The 27,052-nt window shown below is 31.1% G+C and overlaps 3 protein-coding genes across 3 annotated transcripts; all 3 read left to right on the top strand.

Moving 5' to 3' along the window:
* Positions 1–2,737: 2,737 nt before the first annotated feature.
* Positions 2,738–7,186, top strand: LOC111028855. The gene is made up of 6 exons (XM_022307619.1): positions 2,738–3,529; positions 5,354–5,450; positions 5,517–5,676; positions 5,753–5,908; positions 5,999–6,171; positions 6,242–7,186. Exons 1-6 carry the CDS (start codon positions 3,393–3,395, stop codon positions 6,503–6,505), a joined length of 987 nt encoding a protein of 328 aa, XP_022163311.1. The 5' UTR covers positions 2,738–3,392; the 3' UTR covers positions 6,506–7,186.
* Positions 7,187–11,300: 4,114 nt separating this feature from the next.
* LOC111028854 (thioredoxin domain-containing protein) lies at positions 11,301–13,929 on the top strand. Its single transcript, XM_022307618.1, has 6 exons — positions 11,301–11,768; positions 11,844–12,035; positions 12,107–12,245; positions 13,041–13,202; positions 13,284–13,409; positions 13,491–13,929. The coding sequence occupies exons 1-6, from the start codon at positions 11,621–11,623 to the stop codon at positions 13,669–13,671; spliced, it is 948 nt and encodes a 315-aa protein (XP_022163310.1). The 5' UTR covers positions 11,301–11,620; the 3' UTR covers positions 13,672–13,929.
* Positions 13,930–15,296: 1,367 nt separating this feature from the next.
* Positions 15,297–26,571, top strand: LOC111028882. Its single transcript, XM_022307661.1, has 7 exons — positions 15,297–15,525; positions 17,980–18,179; positions 22,801–22,893; positions 24,956–25,103; positions 25,171–25,304; positions 25,459–25,590; positions 25,945–26,571. The coding sequence occupies exons 2-7, from the start codon at positions 17,999–18,001 to the stop codon at positions 26,091–26,093; spliced, it is 837 nt and encodes a 278-aa protein (XP_022163353.1). The 5' UTR covers positions 15,297–15,525; positions 17,980–17,998; the 3' UTR covers positions 26,094–26,571.
* Positions 26,572–27,052: the final 481 nt, after the last annotated feature.

Genomic DNA, 27,052 nt, shown 5'->3' with positions numbered 1-27,052 from the left:
AATTATTGATCCCACTATTATTGTTATACTCTTACATTACGTTTGTGTTCAATTATCACTTTCCTATTTTATTAGATAAGTACCTATATTTAAATGCCAACCACCAACAGGTTTGTCATGGATAAAATATGACACTGACATATTATAATATTTCAATACGAATTACGAATAAGTAGGGTTTCTATTATATTACTAGAACAAATTAATACTTTTTAATAAAATGTTTTTAAAAATGTATCGTTTGTACAGTTTGGGAGACCCTGGTTAAGCCGAACTAGTTCCTGAAAATATCCCCCTTGTCTAATGAGCACACATGTATCATGTATGCACCCATTACGGAAATAGACCCTTGCCCTTCTGGTATACCATAATACATTATAATGTATTCACGGTCATTATATTTATATATATATATATCTATTATTTTGTCAAGAAGATAATATAAACAATAAGTCATTTTAAACAAATACTATTGATCACGATAAGAATTTAGTCAGAAAACTGTATTTTAAACATTATTATTTTACAAAAAAAATCTTCATCTATAAACTTATTTTCAAACACAAATGTTATACTATAATATTACTAAAATATCCCATTATAGTATTATATCACTTAACATATTTTATACATGAAAAGAATCATACTTCTATTACCTTCGTATTATCATATATATTAATACATTATTATGGTGTGGTATGATTAAATACGTTAATAGTATGGTTAGGTTAGGTTAGGTTAAAATAGTCTGTTGTACGGGTGTACGACCTTATAATGTGTACTACATAATATTTAATCCTTTGAGCATATATAGTGGTGACATACCAAGCGTATTTAACTTACCTATAATTGTCTAAATAGTAAATATTCATAATATATTTTAATTTTTGTTTATGAAATAATCTATAATTTATTATAATCTAGTTGTTATATTAAACAACACAAAATGACGAAATTATTCGTTTTTCAACATTCTTAAAACCATATTACCAGCAACATTTCAAATTTGAATATTATTTATAGATTCACAATATATTTATACAACACTCTAATTACATTATGAATTATAATTTATAATACGTTTATTCAGTTGTTCTGTATGACTATTATCACCCAATTAATACACGGCAGACAGCTATGAATTTAATATTAACTTCTATCTAGCACTTGGCTAGTCTCAGGTAGGTCCCGAATTTTCAAAATGTTATACTGCATTGATATAAGTTGTTACGTATAACAATACGCTTCATCAGTATGTCTGTAAAATGTTAAAATTAATTATTCTTATAGGACAATAAAAATTACTTAAAATACAAAGCACTTCTATATTGATGAAATTCATAATTAGATTTGTACGTCTTTTACTTACATTAGTTTTAATGTTGTAAATGTTGCAATGCACCCAATTTTATTTTATACGCCTGGAATAATATACCAACTTACATATTGCCATATTTTACATGTAGTTATTCTACATTTACTAAAAGATTTTTGGAATTAATCTTATTTAATTACAATTGTCAGCTAAATTGTTGCTTAGAATGTTTAGATTATTAGATTAGACAACTAAATGAAATTGATTAAAATTATTGATTTATTAATGGTATAACACATTTGCGATGTATAGAGCCATCACTTATGTAATTCTCATCAAGCGCATTGCGTACATTATATAAGTAATGCATTGTTGACAATTTGACATGAAATTATGAAATATTTTTCGTGTTTCATCTTACAAGTTGACACTTGTTCAATTTATCTATACATAAATCAATCTATGGACGGGTATTTCGTTTCATAATACGTTCGTATATTTAATTACTAAAAAAAATAAATAAAGGATGCACATAATATACAACAATTATTGTTGGTTAGTGGGAAAAACTGATATCTAATTAAAAAATAAATAAAAAGTAACTCAAGCAGGTAGATCATTAAAAAATCAAAAAAAAATTTTCCCGGCCGGATTTGGGAACCACTTTCGGTTAGGTAATGGAGGGAATAATTTCGCGATCTATCAGAAGAACGAACACCGGGGCTCAATGCACATCATTTATCGTTTATCCGTAAAATGGATCCCGGATCGGTCAGGCGGCCCCTGAACGCAGGTACTTTTTTATTAGGCTATCCGCCAGAAACCAGAACGGCGAGAGATACTCCAAAGACTCTGGACGGCCGGGTTTGGGGAGGTGTGGGCGGGGGAGGTTTGGGTGGTTCAGTGGTTGCGACTGTGATTCACGGAAACAATATATTAATCGTGCACGCAGTATTCTACACTGTTGCTGTTGTTATGATTACGATATCAGACAATAATATAATATAATATAATATTATTATTTCAGTCGTCGTACCAGAGAAACACAAAACCCGAACCGAGCTATCGGCGGCCGTGCAATAGGCAATAGCCGACCAACCGGCGGCGGTAGCGAGCGACAGCCGACGAGCGTGGTGGCGTCGTCTTTCCCCTATATTGCGGCGCACAAAGGACCCCGCGAGCGTTGTCTACCCACCGACGCCGCCGATAACCGTCACTCCCACCAAACACGGCGGCGGCGGAGGTCATTTGATACGGTGTGTGTGTGCGTGTGAGTGTGTGTTCCGTCCCCTTCACCTCGCCGCCGTCGATCGCGTTCCAACAGCACACCGTCGTCGCTGCCGCGACCGCACCGCCAACCACCGCACCACCGTCACCGCCGTCGCCGCACCACCACCGGATTTTGGGGCCCCGACTCGGCCGCGCGTTCGTGTCGGTTGCCGCCGCCGCCGTCGTTTGCCCACCAGTGTTCCCGTCGTATCGAGCCGCTTATACCGCGGCGCAGCACAGATACACAGCATACACCTCACACACACGCGGGCGCGATAATAAACGTTCTTTTATAATAATAGTATACATGTTATGATAATATTAATTTATCGTTACGAAATACGAAAATCGTAAAATAATTTTAATATTTCATTTGCTATAAAATATAATATAATATAATATAATATAATATTTTATTATATTGTATTCTCGCACGAGCGTGTGTATTTTTTTCGTTCCGTCTCTTGAATTCCCCGCCACTAGTCGACTGCTACTCGACTCGTGTCCGTCAGTACACATTCAGACGGGGCCACACGGCGTTTTACTAGACGGTGACCAATAGTACTTGTTTTTCCGCCACGAGATCTGCCACCGTACTGCGGTAATCAACGACGAACAAAATATTATGTGAACTTGGCGCGCAAGTCCGCAACAGAGGAGAAAAAAAACAGACAGACCAGGAGGAACAGTCGCCTACAGATTTCAAACGGCCGCGGTCGTTACACACATCAGCAACAGACGAAGTCTCAGTCGTCGTACGAATAAGTTTTGTCGACGTAACCGTTTCGCAGACGATATACTACCCAACATGGACACTGCTACGTTTTTCGTCGAGGGCACTGCCAATCAGTTCGAGCACGTACTCTCGCTGTATCCGCAAGCGTTGCGCATCAAAGCCGAGGCCAAGACGAAAAAGCCCGAAGACCTCATCAAGCTGGACAACTGGTGAGTGCCCCCCTTTCACCCCCTTCCCCCACAAAAAAAATAGGATACGTTAGGGTTACAATTCGATGTGTTTCGATTTCATGTTTCGTGTATTAGACGTAGGTATTATACATTATTTATAACTGTAAAATTCAACATTTATTATTTTGTAATGTGGTTTTTCACGCGCGTGCGTACGGTACAACATTATTTTGATTTTTGACTCGCGGTCTCGGCAGTCGGCAGTCGTTTCGCAACGCGCGCATTCGACGCGCTCTGTATAACGCTCGGCGGCGGCGGTGGTCGGTTAGGTTGGCAAGGCGGTCGGTCGGTCGGTCGGTCGCCCCGCCGCCGCCGCCGCCGCGTACGGCGTACCCAATCGAGGCCGTGATGACGTTAACGATTTCTTTGTGGAGAAAACGCGCACCGTCGCGCGTTATGTGCGTACTTCGTACGACGCACCGAACGTGTACGAAACGTAAAAACACCACAGCAATAATAGTAATAATAATAATAATAATAATGTAATGTAATGCAATGCAGATGTGTAAACGTCGGACGATTCGATTATTGTACGGCGATGGGCAAATAACGATCTCCGTAAACATTTTTGTGGTACACGAGGTGTACGACACAATCGATGCCATTCATCATCCCCCGCGGACGGTTGTCTCGTCGCCGGTCCGGGTCGTGTTTTGTGACACGGCCCGGTGTATAATATTCGAATGGAAAAAAAACCTCAGAGATATGATAATGACTGTGTACAGGGCGTTCGCCGTGTGTCGACAACATGTTTCCGTTGACGCACGCCGCTTATAATAATATGCTACCTTGACGGTATTATAATAATAATAATAATAATAATAATATAACGCGTGTGATTTCCGTTCGAATCGATGTTTGTAATCACAAACAGTTGTTATTACATTGATTACTCGATCCACTCGGGGCGAACGGTTACGACACCGAACGGCGACATTTGTAAAAATAAATACAACTTGATGATGATCCGTTGTTCAAACTTCAACTGAACAGCGATACCGTGCGATGTAGACAACTGCAGCTAATTTTAACCGATCCAACAAGCCCCGACGTGATTATTTATGTTTCTCGCGTTCCCGATTTTTTATTTGATCCGTAAAATATGGAATACACGTTTCGGTTTTTTAAATTCTGTTGGTAAATTAATTACATAATATTATTATCAATGGACAGTGATAAGAAGTCAAATGTATTTGTACTGATGTCAATATAGTCAATTAACCAAATCCATTCATGGTTTCCGAGATAAGAAACATTCAATTTCAATAACAACTGACGAATGAATTGTGGTTAATACAATTATGGTTCTCTCAAAATTATGCATAAAATATTATTACATTAGAATAATATTGGTAATAATTGTTTTTCTAAATTATTGATTGAGTTAATGTTGGTAGTAATAAGTATTATGTTATACCAGAGACCAGACAATTAATGTAATATTACGTAGAATAAAAACAAAATTAAATATTATTTATACACGTGTATAGACAATACTACAATAGACATTCCAATGTGAAGTGTGTAATTTTGTTTTGCTTTTAAATTGTAATTTATGTTAAAGAACAAACATTAGATAACAATCAATCGTATATTATAATCTTCACACATCAAGGGATAAATATTGAACTATGGGTAATACTAAAAGATAATGTTGTACATACAAAATAATCATCACTTAGCTCATTTAGCCACTTATTTCATATAAATTAGTTAATAAAAATTTAAACAGTTATTTTGTTTATGCAATAGTTTGTCATCAATATTCTCTGTTTAACTTTTTTTTATATTGTTCTTTTGTAGGTATCAGAATGAATTACCAGGAAAAATCAAGTCCCGGGGAAAAGATGCACATTTAAATCATGAAGAAATTTGCCAAATAATGAAATGGAAGCAAACAGTAAATTTGAATTTTTTCATGCCACATATTGAATGAATTATTACTTAAAATAAATTTTTTTTGCAGAGAGGAAAAACTTTCCCTCAATTGAATTACTTAATTAAAGTGAACACACCACGTGCTGTTATGGCTGAGACAAAGAAAGCTTTCAAAAAATTACCCAATTTAGGACTTGCACTTACAGCGTTAAGTAATTTGAAAGGCGTTGGAACCACAATGGCCTCAGGTATAAATACTTAAAAATATTTTATTTTTTGAATGCAATTATATTTTGATTTTAATATTTAATACTTTTTTTTTAGCTTTGTTAGCAGCTGCTGCACCAGATAAAGCTCCTTTTATGGCTGATGAATGTCTAAAAGCAATACCAGCTATTGAAGGAATTGACTATACTGCTAAAGAATATTTGAACTTTGTAGCCCATATTCAGAACACAGTGGAAAGACTTAATAGTGAATGTAAGTAGGAAGTCTTACCTATAGATTTAAATAATTCATATTTCTTAAACTATACCTTTATTAAATTTTTATATTGCCATTATTTTGTAGGTAGTGAAAATACATGGAATCCACATTCAGTAGAATTAGCATTGTGGACACATTATGTGGCAAATGAATTCAAACCTGAACTTTTAAGTAGTGTTCCAGAACCAATTAAGAAGCCAATTAGTGAACAAACAAATACCGATGCTCATACTAATGGCAATGTTAATCAAACAAAGGTTTTTATTGTTTTGTTATTTCAGTACTCAGTTATATTTTTTTACTTGATATATTGATATTGGATTACAGTTGGATGAACCAACATCTGATGATAGCAATCCTGAGCCATTACCGCCGTCCAATGGTCACCAATTAACAATTGAAGATGATTCTCGTGACAAGTCTGAAGATGATATCACCAATGACTCTATAACGACATCAGAATCAGCTCAAACACCACTTGCTGAAGCTTTAACAGAGGACTCATCTAGTCTGCCTGCCCCCGATGAGCCCCCTGTAAAAAAATTCAAAAATGAAGTCCAGACAGTGGCTGCGGAAGCCAATGGCAACTAAATTGGTTAAATGGTTTTAATTAAGCCAAATGGACCACCATAAGTTTATAATTTTAGTGACAAGTTAACATTGGAGAAAATATTGTTTGAAACAAAATTAATTGATAAAAAAAACTCCATATTTATCAGACTTAATTATGTAATTATAACTTTCAGTTATACAATTTTATTTACATATGAAATATTTCACCATTTTTAAATGGACAACAATTTAATTTATTTTAATTCGTACATGAAAACTCGTAAATATATTTTTTTTATACTTAGATTTTATACAACAAAATAAATTAAGTCTGTAATATTCTAATTTGTTTTATTCAACTTAGTAATTTCATAATTGAAATATATGACTGTAAATACAATTAATTATAATTATAAATGTTTAAGATTTACGGGATAGAGGGATGTCTGAATATTATGAAATAATAATAAAAGTGCACCTTAGGAAGTAATTTTTTTCTAAGAATTGTCATAATTCATTGAAAATTTTGATTTATAATGGGGGGTCAAGGGAAACTTGCATTCAAGAACATAAACACATTATAAGTATATACATATATTTATAATTGACATATTATGTACATAAATATGTAGTATTAATGTATCGGATCTGCACCATTTTTATTGAAATAAATTAACAACAATGTTAGTTTATGTACTTAAATAAGAAAACTGCCTTTTAGCAATTTTTTATGTTTTATTTACTTCTATATATTTTTTTTTAAATGGTACAAACAATTATTTACATTCCGTTAAATTGAAACTATATATTTTTTTTTTTACTGTAGATTTTGGGGAAAATCACTAATGATAATAATTGTAACTGTATGATTTTTTTTAGTAACAATATGTAACATTTTTACTTTTAATGTAAAATCTTATAGTTTTTGGTATTTTTTTGTTTTAAAAAAACGGTACATTATTAATATATTAAATATTATTTATAACGCAGCATGATTATTTTGTGTGTATGTATGCATATATATGCATATATTCCAGTAAGTTTGTCTTAACATAAATAAACTATGTAATACATAAACATAATTTGCCTTTATGATTGGTAATTTTAATATTACCTAGATGTGTGAACCTAATTGAAGTGTAATCGATTGGTTTTATTATAACAGAATACAGCTGATCTAGAAAATATTGTTTTTTGATATAAAACACTAAGTAGTTAATATCAATAATGTCTTTCTACGGTAAGTTGATATTGAATTATGACAATAATATAATAATAAATGCAATGTTTTCTGAAAAAAATGTGATGATTTATCATTTCAATTTAACTAATTCATTACTGCAGTGACTACTCCACTTGATACAGTATAGTGGTATAGTACAGCGATTACTTACTTGCTAATTTTTTTACTTTTTCCGTTGTGGATTTTAATTTATTATTTACTGCATATTACGTTGTTGTAATCTGACTGTCAAAGATCCGGATGATTGTAGATTTCCGATAAATATTTCAGACGATTTTTGAACGGTTACTATAATAATGGTTAATTGTAATTTGAAAGCTAAAACTATAAAATACATAAGCTACGTCGATGAGAGCGGTGCTCAGGACTCAACGGCTGTGGTACACATCTGATTCTGTTGTTAACCCGAGCTTTCTCATAAATGATTCCTGATGTATTTTCTTCGACGGGATCAGTGTTTCGCAAGCGTCTTTCGGGTTTAGTAGTCGAAGGTGAAGAATGACTGCCCATGGCTGCGATTTATAGCGCGCGAGTTGCATCGGCAAGTGGCTTTAATTGTTCGTCTTCAAATCCTTCGATTAGTAGGTACTTGCATAAGGTTACTCTTATTAATTATACGCATGTTGTTCGTCGTATCCATTTGTTATGATCAGTGTACGAATCCGGGAATTCGTAGGTCGTAACAATGTCATACAAATACGATATGGTGGATATGAATGATTTCTATAATTTCGTTGATTATCTGGAAATGATTGATAGCCATCATGATGTGTGTGGTAGGCACTAGGCGGTAACGTTACAAATTACCAATGTGTATTCACTATTAACAAATGTGGTGGTCAATACTGAATTGCTGGTTGATAAAATAATAATAATTAAATATATTTTATAATAGTGCGAAATAGACAGTAGGTAGTGTTATAATTATTGTCCCACTCTATAGGGAGATATTGTATACACTGTTGTCTATATAGTGTTACTGGAAAATTGGCATTAGGCATCTACATATATTATATACCTACCAATTACCATATTCACTTAATTAGAACATGGCAGATTACTGGAAATTGTAATTATATAATAATATTAACTATTATAATTTATAACTTTATAAGTAATAACACCTTTTAACTAATGCGATGCGAATGCGATTAAAGCACATTCACACGTCACATTTCATACGTTTGCTCTACACCGAAAGTAGTCGGAAGAAATTGCCCTGATTCGGCGCAAAGTGGGAATTTACCTCTGTCTGATTTTAAAGCAACCCAATGGTTGGATCGGCTGTTGGCCAAAAATAACTATTTTTACAACATTGAGGAAATTTCATATTGAGTAGAGGTGCTTTACACTATTCAGAATAAGAACAGACCCGGCGGCTATAGGAAATAATCAATCTGCAGAGGTGTAATTTGGACTTTGGAGTAAACCCATGGGATAGCAAGGAACTTTGTACACTATTTTCAAATTTATCAGTAGTATAAAAAACGTCTGACGGTAAGTACTTATTTAATAAGCTATTGCATCGGTAGGTGGCTTAGGAGAACGGTCACTGACGGGTCTCTGTTGCTTCCAGCATTACTTGCGCCGGATGGGCCACCAGCGCGTGCCGCCATCACTGTAACTGCTAGTGACGCCGAAACCGTCAACCACACCGGTCGAGTGCCAACATTGCAGGATTGGTCTGAGGAAGGATCTTGCAGGCTCGCTCTTAGGGCCTCCTTGGCCTCGATGGACATGTCGACCATTCTCTTTGCGGCCCAGCCTCGAAGATCTATCGCCGAAGCACCAAGTGAGAGTGAGTTGCTCAATGATGCGAAGGAGACGTTTAGGATCTCTCACAAGATGATGGAAGGGATCCTGACTCTCAAAGAAGAGGGGGCACGCGAAGTGGCAACCCGGAAAGTGAAGTCCGGGGCGGCGGACTGCGGTCGGCCCGCCAAATCCACAGGCACGAGAAATCAAGGGCGGCGGACTGCGGTCGGTCCGCGAGGTCTTCATCGTCAACGATCCAGTGATACAAACCTGTAGTAACCGTTTTTGTTATATTCGGTACCTACCTACCTATCTTGTCGGTCGTATTAATTTTTTTTTGGATAAACGATAGCGGCGCTATTGACGTAATGCGAAAGTTGCAGTTTCGACAGCGTCGTCCATAACACAAAGTAAAGGTAGGTATCTATTTTATGTTTTTAATTTTTTAGTACCATTTAAGCTGTCTTGTTTATTGTAAGTATTGTAATTTAGTTTGTTCGACCTCTCTAAAATGATGCCTCCGTGACTCACGTAGGTATTATATTTTTCCAAAATAAGTGAACCGAGTTTTTCAGGCGTTCAGCTATTTTTTTTCAATGAGAATAGGTACTTTTACATATTATTAAATTACCTTTGTAAGATACTAAGATAGTAAGATGGGAATGATTGTACTATGACATAAAAGTTTTTTTTGGTTACCTACGTGGCATATAATGGGCTGATCAAGACTTTTGCCCCTTTTTATTATTTTGAAAACTGAAAAAAAAAAGCCAAGACCTACACCAAAGAAGACTAAGACCAAGAATTATAAACTTATAAGTCAATCTTACATTAATTTAATGCTGACGTGCCCTGAACGTACGACCGTAGAACGGTGTGAATAAGTTTGTGCAATTTTTAGTATAAAATGAATCAAAATGTCATCGTTCAGTCATGTAGCCCGTGTAGGTATAATTATTGGTAAATACAGTTTTATGAATTTTTGACAACAATATAATTTGAAATTTTTCGTGATTCGTCAAAATTATCGGCATACATTTTGATAAATTTAGTCAAGATTTGAACTATTAAATTCTAACAGTTATAAAAAAATGTTGAACAGTTTTATTTTAAATATATTATAACGATTTATTGAATATATTACAATCCATATACTTATACAGTAGTATATATTGATAATACTAAAAAAGATCACCTATTTGAGAATGAAGTTTCACATTGAGACTTGAGAGGCAGATAGGTTGAAAATATTGGGGGGAGCTATTTTGAAATGAACCTAAATTGTAGAGAGCAATGCCCCTTCTCAATAACTGTTTGACTTTGAAGGGGGCTTGGGCGCTTGGCAGACTTTTGGGAAGCTTAGGCCCGCAACCGATTTCCAACTATCGATTACACTCTTAATTAAATTAAAACATTTATTTATATGTATACTTAGTAATTAGTATTCTTCTTCCAGTCCTTCCAGTGTCCTAGTCCGATGTAGACGTCTGTTCGGGTTGTCACTTGTCAGCAAATGTTTTGAAATGATTGAGATTTGAGAGAGTTTGGCGAAAGTTGAGTTTTTAATTGAATATCAAGCAGTAAATTTGGGTAGTGTTGTGTCTATTGTATTTGTAGTTAAGTTGAAATGTAGAGTTTTGTTGGAGACAAATCGTGGACTGTAGAGCTTTGATTGAGTATTTGAGTCAGTTTTCAGCCAAATAGTTTAAAAGTTAAACGCTCTATGAAATCGTGGCATATTTAAAGTTAAGCGTGGCTACACTGGTGCTCAAACGAGATACTTGATTGTAGTATCTACGTCTACGTGAAGCATTTATACTATTAACACAATCAAAATTCATAATTTCAAACATATTTTTCAAGCTAATTTTCAAAGCATTCGTCATTCAATATTCGAAAAAATAAAAATGTATACTGTTTAGTGAAAATTATTAATTTTATTTCTGTAGTCTATTTTTCATCCTTCATAATATTGTGTAAAGTTTCATTGTAGTACGAATAAAAACGTTTATAATGTGCAATGTAGCGGGCTTTTCTTTGTAAATTGAAATACGAAATTTGACATTTTATCTCCAATTTAGTTTCAGCATTTTATTTTGGTACTTAAGTAACATATTATTTTTTTCTGTGTACTGATTAATTTCAACTCGATAAATATGTTCCGTGAACATTTTATTTTATTTTTGATGTTTATTTACTGTGGCTTACTAACTGATCTGATTAAGAGTCAAACATTAGAGGTGGTTACTGACAACGAGCTCTTAGATTTATGCCGTTCTGAAAACCAAGTAGTTGCTTTATTTAGTATGTATTTAATTACTACCTTTTAATTGATTTTCTAGTTGTGATTATTGATTTTTTGATGTATTTATACTGTAGCTTTAAAAGACTGTGACAAGTGTAAAAAGTATGAAGAAACTCTCACTCAAATTAGAGAAGAACTTGTTGATTCATTAAATGCTTGGGTTGTGAAAGTGGAAGGTAGCAATTTAGTACACATTTATAATCCTACTAAAGAACCAACGTTGGTTATGTTTCGACATGGTGTACCATTACTAATACCTGAGCCAGGTAGCTATAAACAATTTTAATTTAATGTCTTATAAAGTTAAGAATTATATTAATTTTTTTTCATATTCCAGATGCTGTTAATGATGAATTTTTGATAGACATGTTATTGAACAACAGAGATCCTATTGTTAAAGAACTTAATGATAATAGTTTTGAACATCTTACTCAGGCATCAACAGGAGCTACAACAGGGGATTGGTTTATTAAATTGCAAGTATGATTAGTTGTAGGGCCGGTGCTAAATGATATTTATACATAGGCAAAATCCAAATTTTTCACCCTTTCGTTTTGTAACCCCTTACCTACCTCATATGCTCTAGCGGCTAGAGTCTAGCCCATACATTATTTTATATAATGTACCACTGTACATTATTTTTGTTGGGAGATAATAGCTGGCATTTTTAAAAAAAATTGAACATGCAATCTTTTTGTTTAATTATTTTTAATCCAGGTGATATAAGTTTTTCTCGTACTTAGCTCCTGATGATAGGGGTTTGTTAGTGCTGTTCAACATCATATATAATATGAAATTTTAATTTCAATTTTTTCTCAAAGCCAGTAAAGAATAATCCACTTATTTAGTAGTTTTTTTGTCATAATTCTAAAAATTAATATAAATACAAATAAAGAAGATTATTACATAATATAATATAATATAATTCATATTTAAAACCTTTTGTTTGTAAATGAAAAATGATTTTTTATAGAATTTGTTTTCTAACTTTCTTACTTAGATATTAGGTTTAATTAAAGTATATTGTAATCACAAACATAATACATACTATAACACCAAGAATATGCTACCCTATTTGACAGTGTCCCACACCGGCCCTGATAAGTGAACCAACCAAATTAGGTCAGACCATTTGATTTTTTAATACATTGACTGGTATGGGACTGCTTGCGTACTTAAAAATACTCTTTACCCTAATACTGTATGAAGGTCCTGATATCTTACCTATTGACTCACCCAATTTCATGTCTGACTTTTATTTTGTTTTTTAGTTATTCATCAGATAGTATAGAATGTCAACGATTACAAGCTCGCTGGGAAACAGTTGGTGCTAAACTGAAAAATCGTGTTAATGTTGCTCGTGTCAACAGGTACATTGGGGGATCAATAACTGCTCGTCGATTTGCTATAAGCCAATCACCTACATTTATTTTGTATGTTAAAAAGTTTTATTTGTTTAAGTAAATTTCACTCATTCAAATAATGGGATGGTTGATCTTTTATTTTATCATTAGATTGCGCCGTGGTGTCATGTATACTTACACGTCAACTGATTATACTATTGAATCATTCCTCAAATTTGTTGAAGAAGATTATAAATTCACAGCTAAAGGGCAAGTGCCTCAACCAAAATCAACATTGTACGTTCATTATCAATATTTATTATAATTCACTCTACATTTAAACATTTTAAATGCATAAAATATAATACTTATTTTCAGTGATGATTTTGTACACATGTGCTTTGATGTGCTCAGGGAAAACCCATTGGCGTGGAAATTAGGCTTGACCGTTTTGAGTGTAGTATTGCTGTGTCTTGCTGCTTTGAAGAAAACATCCAAACCAAGCGAATATAAGTCAAAAAAAAAGTCTACTAAAAGTTCCAGTAAAAAAAGCAAGTAATGTATGTATTATATACACATATATTTGCATTATATGCGATATACATTTTAAATTTAACTTACATATTTTCATTAAATCCTTTATAAATTAAATTCATGTACAGTTAATTTTTTTCATGTCTGTGTTATTATTTGAATTTTTTGTGTTTGAAATATAAATATATAAAATTTTAAAATTTATTTTTTATTTTACCATGTTATATTGTTATGTATAATGTTTGTTTTATAATATATAATCCTGCTTTATCATTGTACATCATGTCCTGTGGTCCTGTTTTTTTTGTTTTATACAAGGAGATTAACCATGTCTTGTAATTAAATATTGGTGTATTATTTTTTAATTACATTTTATGATGTAGGCTCCGGCTATTAAAACATTCAGTGGCAAAACAGACCTAAAATTGACCCACCAACAATTTGTAATAAACACAAGTACTGTTCTTACCTATTTTATGATTATTAAGGGCCTAACCACCAAACCCTAAGTATTAAAAAAATAGAGAAGCAACTGCTTCTTAAAGACCACGTTTGTTTCGCTGCTGAATACATTCATGAAAACGGAAATAAAATTAATGAATTTAAAAAAACTGTAAACTGGTATAGTCGATTGGTACATAATTTGTATAAAGCATTTATACACTTTTCCCATATGTTTAGTTATTAAACAAAGGATATTCCCAAAGTTTAAAAAAGTACAAGAGGAAAGTATCCTAAATAAATTTATCAATTCAAAGAAAATTTGTGAAGTAATATACATTTTATCATCTCAATTTTAAACTAATAAATAATATTGTAAGGGTATCAAACTGAAGCCCCGTATACTAGGCACCCTTAAATTTTAAAGTATTAAGTCTTCATAATATTATAGTAATAAAGTAATAGTGTTTTACACGTAATAATTATTTGTAGTATTTCCTAAACAAAAGAATTCTGTGCTTCCAATTTTTTTGCGTAACACTTTAATTTATTGGAAATATAACAAATTTCCATATTTTGCAGTATGTACCTAGGTACAAATTGAAGTTGAAAATTATTTACTATTGATTCATCATTTGGCAGTGGCGTAGCCAATGGGGGGGCTGATCAATTTTTTACACAGCGGTGGTTTAGTTTTTGATCGAATACCATAGACCATTAAAATAATTTTTGAATTTTATTAACATTTGGGGGGGGGGCTGCAGCCCCCTCAGCATCCCCCTGGCTACGCCACTGTCATTTGGGCTTAAAAAACAAGTCCCTAGGTAACTTATTGTATTTAAAAGTTATCTAAACACTTGTCGTTTTCAAAGCTTAAGACTGAAGAGTGAAGAGTAATAGAGGTATATATGTCTAGTTTGTATAAAAAAAAATATATTTTCTTAAAAGTGCATTTCAATTAATATTGGTTTATAAAGATAATTGATAACCTACCTAAATGTCACGTTTGTTAGACTTCTTGGATTCGTGTGATCTGGGCGAAAATAGGCTATTTATGTGCGACTTTACTAGAAGGCGAAATGTTTATAATTATATTGAATATGAAGTATAAACATAAGTAATGGAAAGCTATTAAGTCACAGGCTCCTCCCGTTCACGCGTTACAGCAGAGGATGCTTACCAAACCACTTGCCGTTATTACGGTGACTGTCAACATTTCGTCGTAACTCGTAACTATTCCCTTTCACTGATCCCAGTTGTTTTGTATACTGTGTTAGGAGTGTGTTTGTTTTAGCTTATGAGCTACAGAAAAAGATCAAACAATTCGACTAGTGGTTGATTATTGGTCAAATATACGCTCTTCTGAAATATTAAGTCATTCATATTATATGGTTCTCACAACATTTTCGTTAAAAAGTCCAAGACCAACAAAATTAGGGTAAGTGAAAATTAAATAAGTTATTTTTATTTATTGTTATTGTATACTATTCCAAAACTATTTTATGAAATAAACTAGTGTTGAAAAGCTTTTTGATTTAACTTTATCATTTTTCACGAGGGTTGTTCATTAGCTATATATTTTATTAAATAAGATACTAAAAAAAAATAATACCTAGGACCTAGGAAAAGCTTTGGCCGTTTTGAAAAAAAAACATAATTATTACCCAAACCATTTAGGTAGTTCTATTCGTGTATATAGCAGTACAGGATATTAGACAAAATGTATTTCATAATACCAATATTCTCTGCTATAGTATCAATGATAATTTTAATAGTCAAATAATAAATATACTTTCATACAATATTGCATAAATAAATATCTAGAAATAACAATTTCATTACTAAAAAATGTGTTCACAAGTATGGATTATTAGAGAATTTGTATTCAAATATCTTCTGACTTCTAATAACGGTTTGTATTTATTTGTAAATGAAATATATTTATATTTACTGATAATTGTTTAATAGATAGGTAGGGAAAATAATTAATTTAGGTAGATGGTATCATTTGAATAAATATTTTTTACTCTTAAAATATTATTTCGTTATTTTATACGTAAAAGCGATATTATAGTAAGAGGTTTTGAGTTTAAACGTTTTTTAAAAAATATTTCATGTGTTGAAACTTACAATATAATATAGATAGGTATATAGCCGATAAAATATCTAATATATATAGAGTCTAGACCGGGGGGGGGGGGGGGCGTCAAAAGTGGCGTGTTGGCCAAATTTTCACAGCTCTCAAAAATATTTCTACTTAATTGTTTAATCACAAAATTATCTAATAGGTATTTCTAAAAAATAAAGTAATAAATTCTAATAGTTGGAAACTCACTGCTTCCAGACATAATATTTTGTACTTTGAAAAAAAGTGGCTCATTTCAAATAAACTCAATTTATTTTGAGCCAATTATGCATGCAGACAGGTACCTAATAATATGTGATATTGTTTTCCACAGCCAAAGTATAATATAGGTAGGTAGATACACCGTATACTATCAACCCTATATCCCTGCATATACCTGTATGATACACGTGTGACGTGACTGTATGAAATGGGTCTAATAGATGGATTGTACTGCAAGGATTGTTCTCCTACGGGCTACGACCTACCTACCCTTTATAGAAAATGTAGGTAACTGTAGTTATAGGGCTGTTCTATAATTTAGTTGAATAGGTACTTGAATCTTATAACTTTTTAGTTTAAAGTTCTAAATACCTAATCAATTTTGTTCTATACGCATTATGCTGAACAATTACTATATTGCGTATTCATTTTGTATGTTTCATATTGTAGTTCTTAAGTCTTTAGTGTAAACAAATAGCAGAATATGTCATAATATACTTTACACGACCATCGGGCATGGACAAAAACAAACCTAATAAAGATTTTAGATTGGACACTACACTATTAGATAATTTTCTTAATATAAACGATTTATGAGAATGAATGCATTTTCTTTGATATAGGTATTGGTATAATGGTATATGTATACGAACAATATCAAGCCCTAGAATATTAAGAGACCCAGTAGCACAAAATTAGTAGGTATCTATGTTTTTGTTTCGTTTGTTTATATATGTATACAAGATTTGCATAATGTCTAACCCATTATATAATAATTTGATTTAAAAAATATAATTATTATACTAGAAGGTTCCTAGGTATAAGATTATTATGTTATGATAAATTGGTAAATGCTAGTTGTTTGTACTCATTAGAAATTACTTTTTTTTTAATAATTGGTATTGAAAATAAAAAAAAAACTGACAATGGACAATCGATTTATTGTTATATTGTAATATTCTAATACCGTAATATCACTGTAGGCGGTTTAATTTTGTGAAGGTTATAGTATTTTTAGTTTATCTCCTCAGTTACACATTACAGATCACCATCACCCAACTGGGAGTTCTTTAAAGGGGGCCTTATAATTTATTTTCTTCCAACTATAGGTACAGATAAATGGTAATAATATGTTCTTATATAACAATTCATCAATAATTCATCAAATATTTATCGTAGATTATATTTACTTAGGTAGGTACGAAAAATTAATTTACTAAAATTACTTTATTAAATTAAATAAATGATTATAGTAACTTGAATATATTATATGTTTATTGTATAAACATATTTATTACAACTTTAACTGCGTAAGATTATTTGTATGCATTTAATAGTTAGTTTAGGTAAATGTTAATAAACTATGGTCGTATGGTTTATGCGTGGGTGATCGAAGATATATGATGATCGACCGGTGAGAGGCAGAAGAGAATGATTTCTTAGATTTTTCTAAATTAACGACTATTTTCTCGAGGATGAGGAACGAAAAGGCCCTATTCTTATTTATATATATATATAATGTATACATATTTTGTTTGTTCACAGTAATGTGGGATAAAATTAAATGAATATCTGTATACGGGTGTCAATCGAATATAAAATGCCCCTGTCCGAAGTGAGAAGATGTGTAACCATCAAATTTACATTATTATTGATGTTAGCTGCTGTTGCTTTAGCTCAATCGCCAGATAGTAACTCAATAGTTGGCCCAAATAAAGCTAATGGAGGTGCTGTTGCAAAGTTCCGTAAGTATAAAGTATATTCAATTCTAAAGAATCAATTTGTGTATAATAACATGTACTAAGTGTGCTTGTTTTTATATTATATGCTTCTCCACTTTTTGAAATATAGGTTGCAGTTACATGTATACATGTAACTATAATTAGTACTGTTAGTAGTTATATATATAAATAACTTGATAAATCCATGCATATATAAAATTATATATGTTTATTATACACATTATATCTATGTATGTCATATGGATTGCAGGTCAAGTTTCGAGAAGATTTTTTTCATTTTCAGGAAAACTGGGTGTAAAGTATAAATCTTACTTATGGGAAATTGATTTAAATTGTGATTAGGTATTGTTTTAGACCTACCTACATTATGCAGATGTTATCTTTATGTTTTATGAATTATACATAGGTGCCTACAATTTAAAACATATTGTATTATTAATAATTTACAAACTATATAAGCAAAGTATTTTTTTAAATAGTATCTAACTACCAAAGTATTCTTTTTATTTTGTAAATAAAAAAAGTTTAGTTGAAAGATTGACGGAACTCACTAGATTCAACTTGACGACTCGCTAATCAAGATTAGCTAAGACGATATTCTTAGCTAATCAAGATTAGCTAAGACGATATTCTTAATAATAATTAATATCCAAAAAAAGATTATCTAGAGATGGAAATGGAACAAATGATTTTAAAATTAGTTATTTTTGTATTGCTTAACAGGTATTTAGAACAAATCATACTTTGAATTTATAGAATTTCCCCATAATAATTGTGTCATTGATTTCATGTTTAAAGATTTCCACCTTATATGCGTCTTACCCAGTAGCAGGTTAGTTGAGTACCCTACTTAATATTACACTTTCATGATTATTAATTATACAATATGTATAACAATTTTTAGATGATAATTTGAATTAATTAAAATCAAAACCTGTAAGGATCAAAAATGAATATTTATTATAAAGGTTTATGACCGATATAATTACATATATAATTATACCTACTTTGGTTAAAAAAACCGGTAAACTTTCACTAAACGTTCTCTGATTTGTTAATCTGGAAACCAGGCAGACCAGTACCAGTGTATCACATTTAATGTATTTTGAGTTGTTATGTCATCATTTGCATTTGTAAAAATTAATTCATAGTTCATACGATATAATGTAATATATAATTGGCCCGATGCAACAAAACCGCAGGTAGAATGTCAGTTGTTACAGAATCTTATACATTCTACACTATTTACAGCAACGGTGTGCAACAGAGCACATTTCCCTTATCTCTTTGCTTCATATACAAAAACTACTCTAAAACAAAATAAATACAAATAATTGCATACGCGTAATTATCTTTATTATTATATTCTCGACTATATATACGTATGAAAAATTATAGTTATTTAAAATATTAAAATTTACTTGAATTATTAAAATAATTACATAAAATCGCGAATCGTTGAGTAGATAATTGCATAAGAATGTGTTAAATTTGAATTTTATGATAACGGTTCTAAGCGAGCTGAAAAATATTCTTATGATTTACTATATTTTTTATTTTTATTACTATTTCAGATTTCTTTATTCTGTAATTTAAATTAATTTTTTCCAAAACAACTTGCATGTCTTTAACTTGCGAGTTAAATGTAAGGCAATACTAGCGTATGAATGGTGTATTAGAATATATTATGGAATGGGTTCATGGCATAAATATATGTTAATATAATATAGTAACGTAGCTTAAATTTACCTAGTCTTAAAAAAGCCTATTTATTTTTAAAGTTATTGAATTGCTATTATAGGAACTTATTTGAACAACCTTGATTACATTTTCAAATTTTTTTACTAAACACACAAAATATTGTCATCAATATAAATCTAAAAATATTAAATAATGTACGTATAATATTATCTATATTGTTGAGAAAATTCTATTGTGTCAAAAACTGGAGTTGCGAAATATTTCGGTTTTCCACTATTTTTTGTTAGATTTTGGATTTCCCAATTATTAAGAAAAGTATTCTGAGGATTCCCTAATTTTTACCAATAGCTAAAAGTACATCCTCGATCAAAAATACGACCAGACACCATCACACTCTCAATATTGAAGATTGCATTACATATTATTCTTATTTAATGGTCAAAAAACAAGGTAGATAAAAAAAAACACGCAGGTACCCAACTTTAAAAAACCAATATTTTCATCAATTTGTCGCCGTTACAATTACAATATTCGAACATGTGGGTTAGAAGCTTAGCAATTAGTATAAATATCTGTGTCATGATTAAGGCTCGGAAGTTATAGATTTGTGTATGTTTTCTGTGTACTCTATGCATACGTACATCTTACACACAACTTAAAATATGAATTTTTTTTGTTGCATATTTTTATAACAATTATGGGTTTTCTTAAGGTATAAGCGTAAAAGGTAAAGATGACCAAATAAATAATAGTCTTTGACTGTCGAGATTGTAAAATTATGCTTGGCCGCTTGGGTAACTTAAGTCGCTGACCTTCGGGCTTCGGCTACATATAATCAATAATAATCATTGTCCGTTGATTATGCATTATGCATTTCTATTTGTACAGTTATCAATTTTATTTTTTTATGTTCATGTTTTTAACTTCTATGTAGTGTATTTATAACTGTACATATATGGTTGAATTGTGTATGTACAAATATATTTTCCACTGTGACACAGACACTGTCGGCTGTATGCCGATAGTCTTATGAAAAATCTTCGAGCATTAAATTGATTTTAGTTTATAATAAGTAACAATACAAATCGGCCTTTTATACTATACCTGTTATTCCTCTTACCAATTCATCCATAAATTCTTAGAAAAGATGTAAATATTTTAAAGAAATATTACAAACCAAAATATGTGTAATTTTTTCTAATATTTTGATAGTAATTGTTCATATATGCTACAAATTGTAGCATATTATATGTAGCTATAAATTAAAAAATAATATGAACAAAACAGCAGGTATCTATGTTAAATAGTAAAACTTCTATATTAAAAATATTAACATTAAAATAGGATAGACAATAGATCAAATAAAATAAAATTTGAAGACATTTAAAATTAAATGTATATTAGAAGTAATTTTCATTGACATTTTAAATTAAATTGAGAATTAACAACTCATAAGAATATAAGAAACAAAAAACGGTGAGCATATTTACTTGCTTGTTTGCTAACGTTTAGAGAATAGGTAAACAGCTAATAAAAACATTGGGTTATTATTAAATTTCAAATTTATAAAATACGAATTACGATTTTTGTTTTAATTATTTATTAGTTTGTATTACTAAATACTAGGTACCTACCTATACACAGTACACACTCGTCAGTCGTCATTCGTACAATATTCTTAGCACCGTAATTATGTTATTTATAATAGTATTACAGACTTTCAAAGTTCAGATACTATTTAATTAAAATCGATTAATAGAGATAGTAAATAATTAATAATTAAACAAATAAAAATGTTTTCTTAACTTTTATGATTTTAGAATTAGCCACCTGCCAGCTGAGGTTCTAAAATTAAACTAAGGTCCCCCTCCTCAAGTCACAAATCACCATGTTCAGGAAAAATTTCGGGGATCGTGAGATCTAGCCTCTAGGCCAGTGGCTCCCAAACTTTTACCACCACGGCACCTTTAAAAATTGTTAGTGTTTCGCGGAACCCTATAATGTCTAATCCAACTCAACTACAATTTTTCTAAATAAAAAAAGGAAAACCAATTCTCTAAACTCTCAAGTCTTGATAATATTTTAACGATACTGACTTTTCAGTTTTCATTATTAAACTTAGTTTAAAAAAAAATGTTCAACTAAAAATTTTTTTTTTAAATAACTTACATTAAATAAACATAATTTTCTCAATAATCACATACATCTGGCGGAACCCTTGTTGTCTACCTTATGGTTCCGCCGAACACACTTTGGGAAACGCTGCTCTAGGCATTAAAAATGCATAGTAGGTACCTATACTTTGGTTTATTTTGTCATTTTTATATGATATTATAGTATGGTTTTAAGAATATGTATAGTATGGATGAACCCATGTCCTGATATTTGATAACTTGAAGCACATATAATATAATCGACTAGTCCCTGGCGGAGATGCTTGATGTACGCATGCGCGGAGAGAAAAGTCGTATAATATTTATTTATATGAATTGAGATTTGATGTATATAAGTATAAACTAACAGCTAAATATGCGACAGTTCGCCTCACGCATTCTCAGACCAAGCATATCTGACAGAGACTTGACTCGTCACATGTTCTTCAAATTGTGTACACGGGCGAGATGGGTACGGCTCCATATAATATTATCTAGTTTATATGATCTAAGAGTTTTAATATATCGAGGCTTTATATAAAGTTTCAGTTCCTGTACTGCGATACAAATTCGTATTTAAATTAAACCCATGTAGAAATAATCTTTTAATTTTTCTAAAATTTTGGAGAGGAGCTACACCCCTCTTGGCTACGCTACTGCTTTCCAAATAGTACTTTTAAGTATGATGCATCTTATAATTTTTTATTTGAACAAATATATATGGCTTGATTAAATAAACTAATTAAATTGTGTGTTTCCTTTACAAACAGGTAAATATTTTTCTCAGTGCAAAACACATACAGTTGAATTTGACGAATGTATAAAGAATGCAATCAATAATGTCAGACCATATTTTACAACAGGTACCTATATTGTTTATTATACCTAATTTAATATTTTATATAATTGACCCAAAATTTGATATGTATCAATGTGCAGTGTTGGGTATAGTATAACAACGAGGTGTGTATTGCGTAACAAATATACACTGTAAGTACCTTTATATTATCCTACTTGTTGTACCGTAACAACATTACTTTTATAAGTTACGCGTCGGTAGGTAATTTAGTTCTAAGAAGTAAGAACTAATTTTTTTAACAGCAATGCTCCATCATCATTTTATGACTTATTCTATCACAAAATATGATACTGTAGGTAGGCGACAGCCAAGAATTAAGAACTTAATTGGTACCCAGCTATATAGGTTGATGTGGCGTACACGGAAACTTTCAATGTGTGGGTTATATTGAAAAAATATACACTATATGTCTATATGCAATATGCATATAATATATGCTTTATATGAAAAACTCACATTTTTATACAGCAAAAATCGAAGGATTGGGCCAGGATGGTACCCTGAAAATACCTCCCCCCTCTACCTGTATAATAACTAGTGAGATGTGCAAACAAAAATCAAAAACATGTTTGAACAACTTGTACAGCTGATAGTAGATACCTACCCGGCTTTGAAACTACATTAGGATTTGTATTATACATAACTACTTACATTATTATTCATCATTATTCATTATCTATACAGCTATACGGCTTTACCAACAGTTAAAAAAAAATTTATGTTATAAAATAATTTACAGTAAAAAAGGGGGGGGGGTTCTCATTTGTCAGAAACTTGTACTGACGAGTGCAGAAGATCAGTCCTTAAAAAATGTAAGTATTCGATAATAATAAAATAATATCGTTTTAATGTTCTTAAAAGTTCCAAAAATCAGAATTAGAAAAGAATCATTACAAAAAAATGCTGTAGATAGGTAGGTACTATTATACTATAATACATGGCTATATATATATATATATATATATATCATATACATATTGATATTGTAGACGTACAGTATAATATTATAACTGTCAGTGGTGCATTTATGGGAGGGGATTTAGGTGAGTATCCTGGGTGCCAAATTTTAGGGGTGGGAAAAATTAAATAGGTATATTACTATACCTACCTATCTCTATGTATAAAATGACTTGTCCTTTCTGATTCATCATCGTCTAGCCGGAACCGCTGAGGCTATGAGTATGAAATTTGGATAGTAGTTTTGTTTTATAGTGTGGGCACCCACTAAGAAAGGATTTTTCGAAATTCGACCCCTACGGATGTTAAAAGGGATAAAAATGAAAAAAATTATATTTTTATATCCACCTTGGTCAGCGCGTTTGTAATAATTATTTAAGTAGGTATTGTTAAAACTGTATCATAAATATATTACAGATATATTATTTATTATACCTATTTGTTAAAGTTAATAATAATAAGTAAAACATTTTTTTGAACAAAAAATTCAGACAGTGAGTTATAATTTTGTAAGCATATTTTATTTTAACATTTCTCCGATTAGAATTGTATCTTACAATTTGTCTTTGGAATAGTAAAATATACTGATTTTTGCCAATTTCTGGTTTTAAGAATACACGGAAAACCTAGGGTCAATACATCTTACGCTATGTCGCTATAACTACCTACTTTTCATCAATAAAACATATAAAACCTTATATGACTATAAAATATACTTATGCAATTTTATTCAAATGTAAATTTGTTAATTTTTGTATTGTAGGTAACTTTTTTACCTTTAAAAAGTACGTTTTTTACCTAACACTATACTTACACCCTACTCGTGTAGTAACAGGGGACAATTAATACGAGTTTATGATACCCACACGATACGTCGATACATTGCAGATTTAGTTATTAAATTTGATTTGATTTGATTTTCAAAATCATACCGAAATGAATGAAAACGAATTTCATTTATGGTTAACCTTTACTCCACAACAACTCCCAACACTGCTACTATTATTATATTATATGTATTAGGTAGGTGTAGATTGGTACACTCAAGAATCACATACATATTAAATAGATATACCTACCTATTATATAAATAAATTCGGTACCCATAGGTGTACCAGAACTTGGAATTCCTCCATTTGATCCGTTTTTCGCCAGTGAAGTCAAACAAAGTAGAGGAGCTGGTGCATTTGGTTACAAGTTAACTCTATATAACGTTACTGAAACCGGATGGAGACTTTCGGAAATTAAAAAATTCAAGTAGCCCATTGTTATAGAGTAGAAATGTCTATAAGAATACATTTTTCTAAAATGCATATTTTTTTAGAACTAACTTCAACACGAATACAATCAAACTTACACATTATTTCCCTGAGAAGTATTTAGAAGGTTACTACGAGGCAGAGAACACGATACTGCGACCTGGAGTTAGGACAATTGGCCAATTCAATATGACTTTATGTAAGAATTTTTATGATCAATTGTTAATAGACAACTGTGTTTCGTCACAGATCCTTGATAAATTTGTTTTTTTTGTGTGCCTATATATTAGGTTGATAATAAGTAATAATTAATAAACCTATATAATGTTTTGTCTCGTAAATAATTTGTTTAGACGATTATATCCAAACAATGACAATAAGCAAACCAAAAAATACAAATCAAATCAAAGTATCTGTGCAGCTCGAAGAAATTGGAAATATGTCTCTGCATATTAGCAATCTTTTGCGTGGAAGAGTTATCGTTGGTAAGTTTTTCTATGGGTACTTACAGACAAACAGTACAGACCTATCACATTGACAATACAAATTATTTTAAGTTTCAATACACCTAAAAATTAATTATATTTTACAAAAAATAAAACCATTTCAAAATAGTCAATTTCGTGATAAATTGTTAATTAATTTTGTACGTAGGTGTAACGCTAGTTATAGTATACTGGTTTACTTTAGGACTAACTACAATTTTAAACCATGAAAATAATTAGGTACCTACGGGGGGGTTTTTTTTGAAAATATTTATTTTGAATGTAAGCTTTGTACTTATTTAATAATTTGTTCCTCTAAAATTGTATAATTACAATACTTTATTTTTTTTACAGAAAACGTTTTGGACAGAGTTATAAATGCGTCATGGAGAGTTGGTTTGCCAGTTGTGAAACCACTTATAAACGACCTTGTTGCTTCAGCTTTTACAAAAATTTGGAACGACGTTTTTAATGATTTTGATTTTAGTTACTTACTGCCATAAATTATTTAAAGCCTACAGGTCCATATTTTATTTCGTCTTTATTATTTGGCCATTATGACAACACATAGTTATAAATCTTAATTGTAAAATTAATATAGTTTCTTTCATTTCATTATAATTTTTGTCATCAATCATTGTTACAATATTATCATTTTATTTATCATATACATCATATTACTGTTTAGTGTTTGTTAAATAATGTAATGTAATTATATGTTTATCAAAATATCAAATTATATACATTTTATTTAGTTTTAACTTTTAAGAGTGTAATATACATAAATAGCAGTATAGTTTATCTATCATAATACAAGGAATAAGAAAAGTATTAAAATATTTAAGTATGTTAAATATTTTTGCCTAATATTATATTTTCAATGTGACGTGCATTATGTACAGTATTAAAATGCTGGGAAATGGTAACCGATAAAGTATTATGTATAAATATTGAATAAACTCGTGCTATGAGTCAGTCAAATTTTGTATTTTGTTTTTATAATATACGTATACAAGAGGATCACCTACACATATTATGCTGTGCAATAAGTATAAGTGATTAAAATATTTGGAACACATTGTGAAGATGTAAGAGACGCTTTTTTCACACCTCGCAGTTTTTTTATTGTCTTGGGACGGAGAAGGAATTATTTTAAAAGGTCTCGATACCATTGTTATTAGAATCCTGTCAGAAACATTAGGCATCTTCTAAAAATATAGTGCTGATACTTATGGATTTGTGTGCAGTGTGAGTAGCTTGTGTAGTCATATATCCAGGTGGGGAGGGGTAGTTTTGGGTGTAAAAGCATCCCCCCTCCTAGGCTGTATAATCCAAAAATAGTTTGGACATGCGAACAGCCCCTCCAAGTTGTATTTAAATATTGAATTAAAATACCCCCGATAGCCTGGGTATTCGCCTATTTGTATACATATAAATAGTAGACTTGTCTCAATGAATACTA

Source organism: Myzus persicae, unplaced genomic scaffold (genome assembly GCF_001856785.1).
Source record: "Myzus persicae strain clone G006 unplaced genomic scaffold, MPER_G0061.0, whole genome shotgun sequence".
Taxonomy (NCBI): Eukaryota; Metazoa; Arthropoda; class Insecta; order Hemiptera; family Aphididae; genus Myzus; species Myzus persicae.
Note: the sequence above shows the minus strand (reverse complement) of the source record. Positions and strands in the feature narration are given on the sequence as shown.

Bases quoted from the DNA above. Each gene is read 5' to 3' on its own strand.
- LOC111028855 (XM_022307619.1), top strand. From the start codon at position 3,393: ATGGACACTGCTACGTTTTTCGTCGAGGGCACTGCCAATCAGTTCGAG. The intron at 3,530-5,353 runs GTGAGTGCCCCC...GTTCTTTTGTAG, and splicing joins CTCATCAAGCTGGACAACTG to GTATCAGAATGAATTACCAG. The intron at 6,172-6,241 runs GTTTTTATTGTT...ATTGGATTACAG, and splicing joins GCAATGTTAATCAAACAAAG to TTGGATGAACCAACATCTGA.
- LOC111028854 (XM_022307618.1), top strand. From the start codon at position 11,621: ATGTTCCGTGAACATTTTATTTTATTTTTGATGTTTATTTACTGTGGC. The intron at 12,036-12,106 runs GTAGCTATAAAC...TTCATATTCCAG, and splicing joins ATTACTAATACCTGAGCCAG to ATGCTGTTAATGATGAATTT. The intron at 13,203-13,283 runs GTATGTTAAAAA...TTTTATCATTAG, and splicing joins CAATCACCTACATTTATTTT to ATTGCGCCGTGGTGTCATGT.
- LOC111028882 (XM_022307661.1), top strand. From the start codon at position 17,999: ATGAATATCTGTATACGGGTGTCAATCGAATATAAAATGCCCCTGTCC. The intron at 25,104-25,170 runs GTAGCCCATTGT...ATATTTTTTTAG, and splicing joins TCGGAAATTAAAAAATTCAA to AACTAACTTCAACACGAATA. The intron at 25,591-25,944 runs GTAAGTTTTTCT...TTTTTTTTACAG, and splicing joins GCGTGGAAGAGTTATCGTTG to AAAACGTTTTGGACAGAGTT.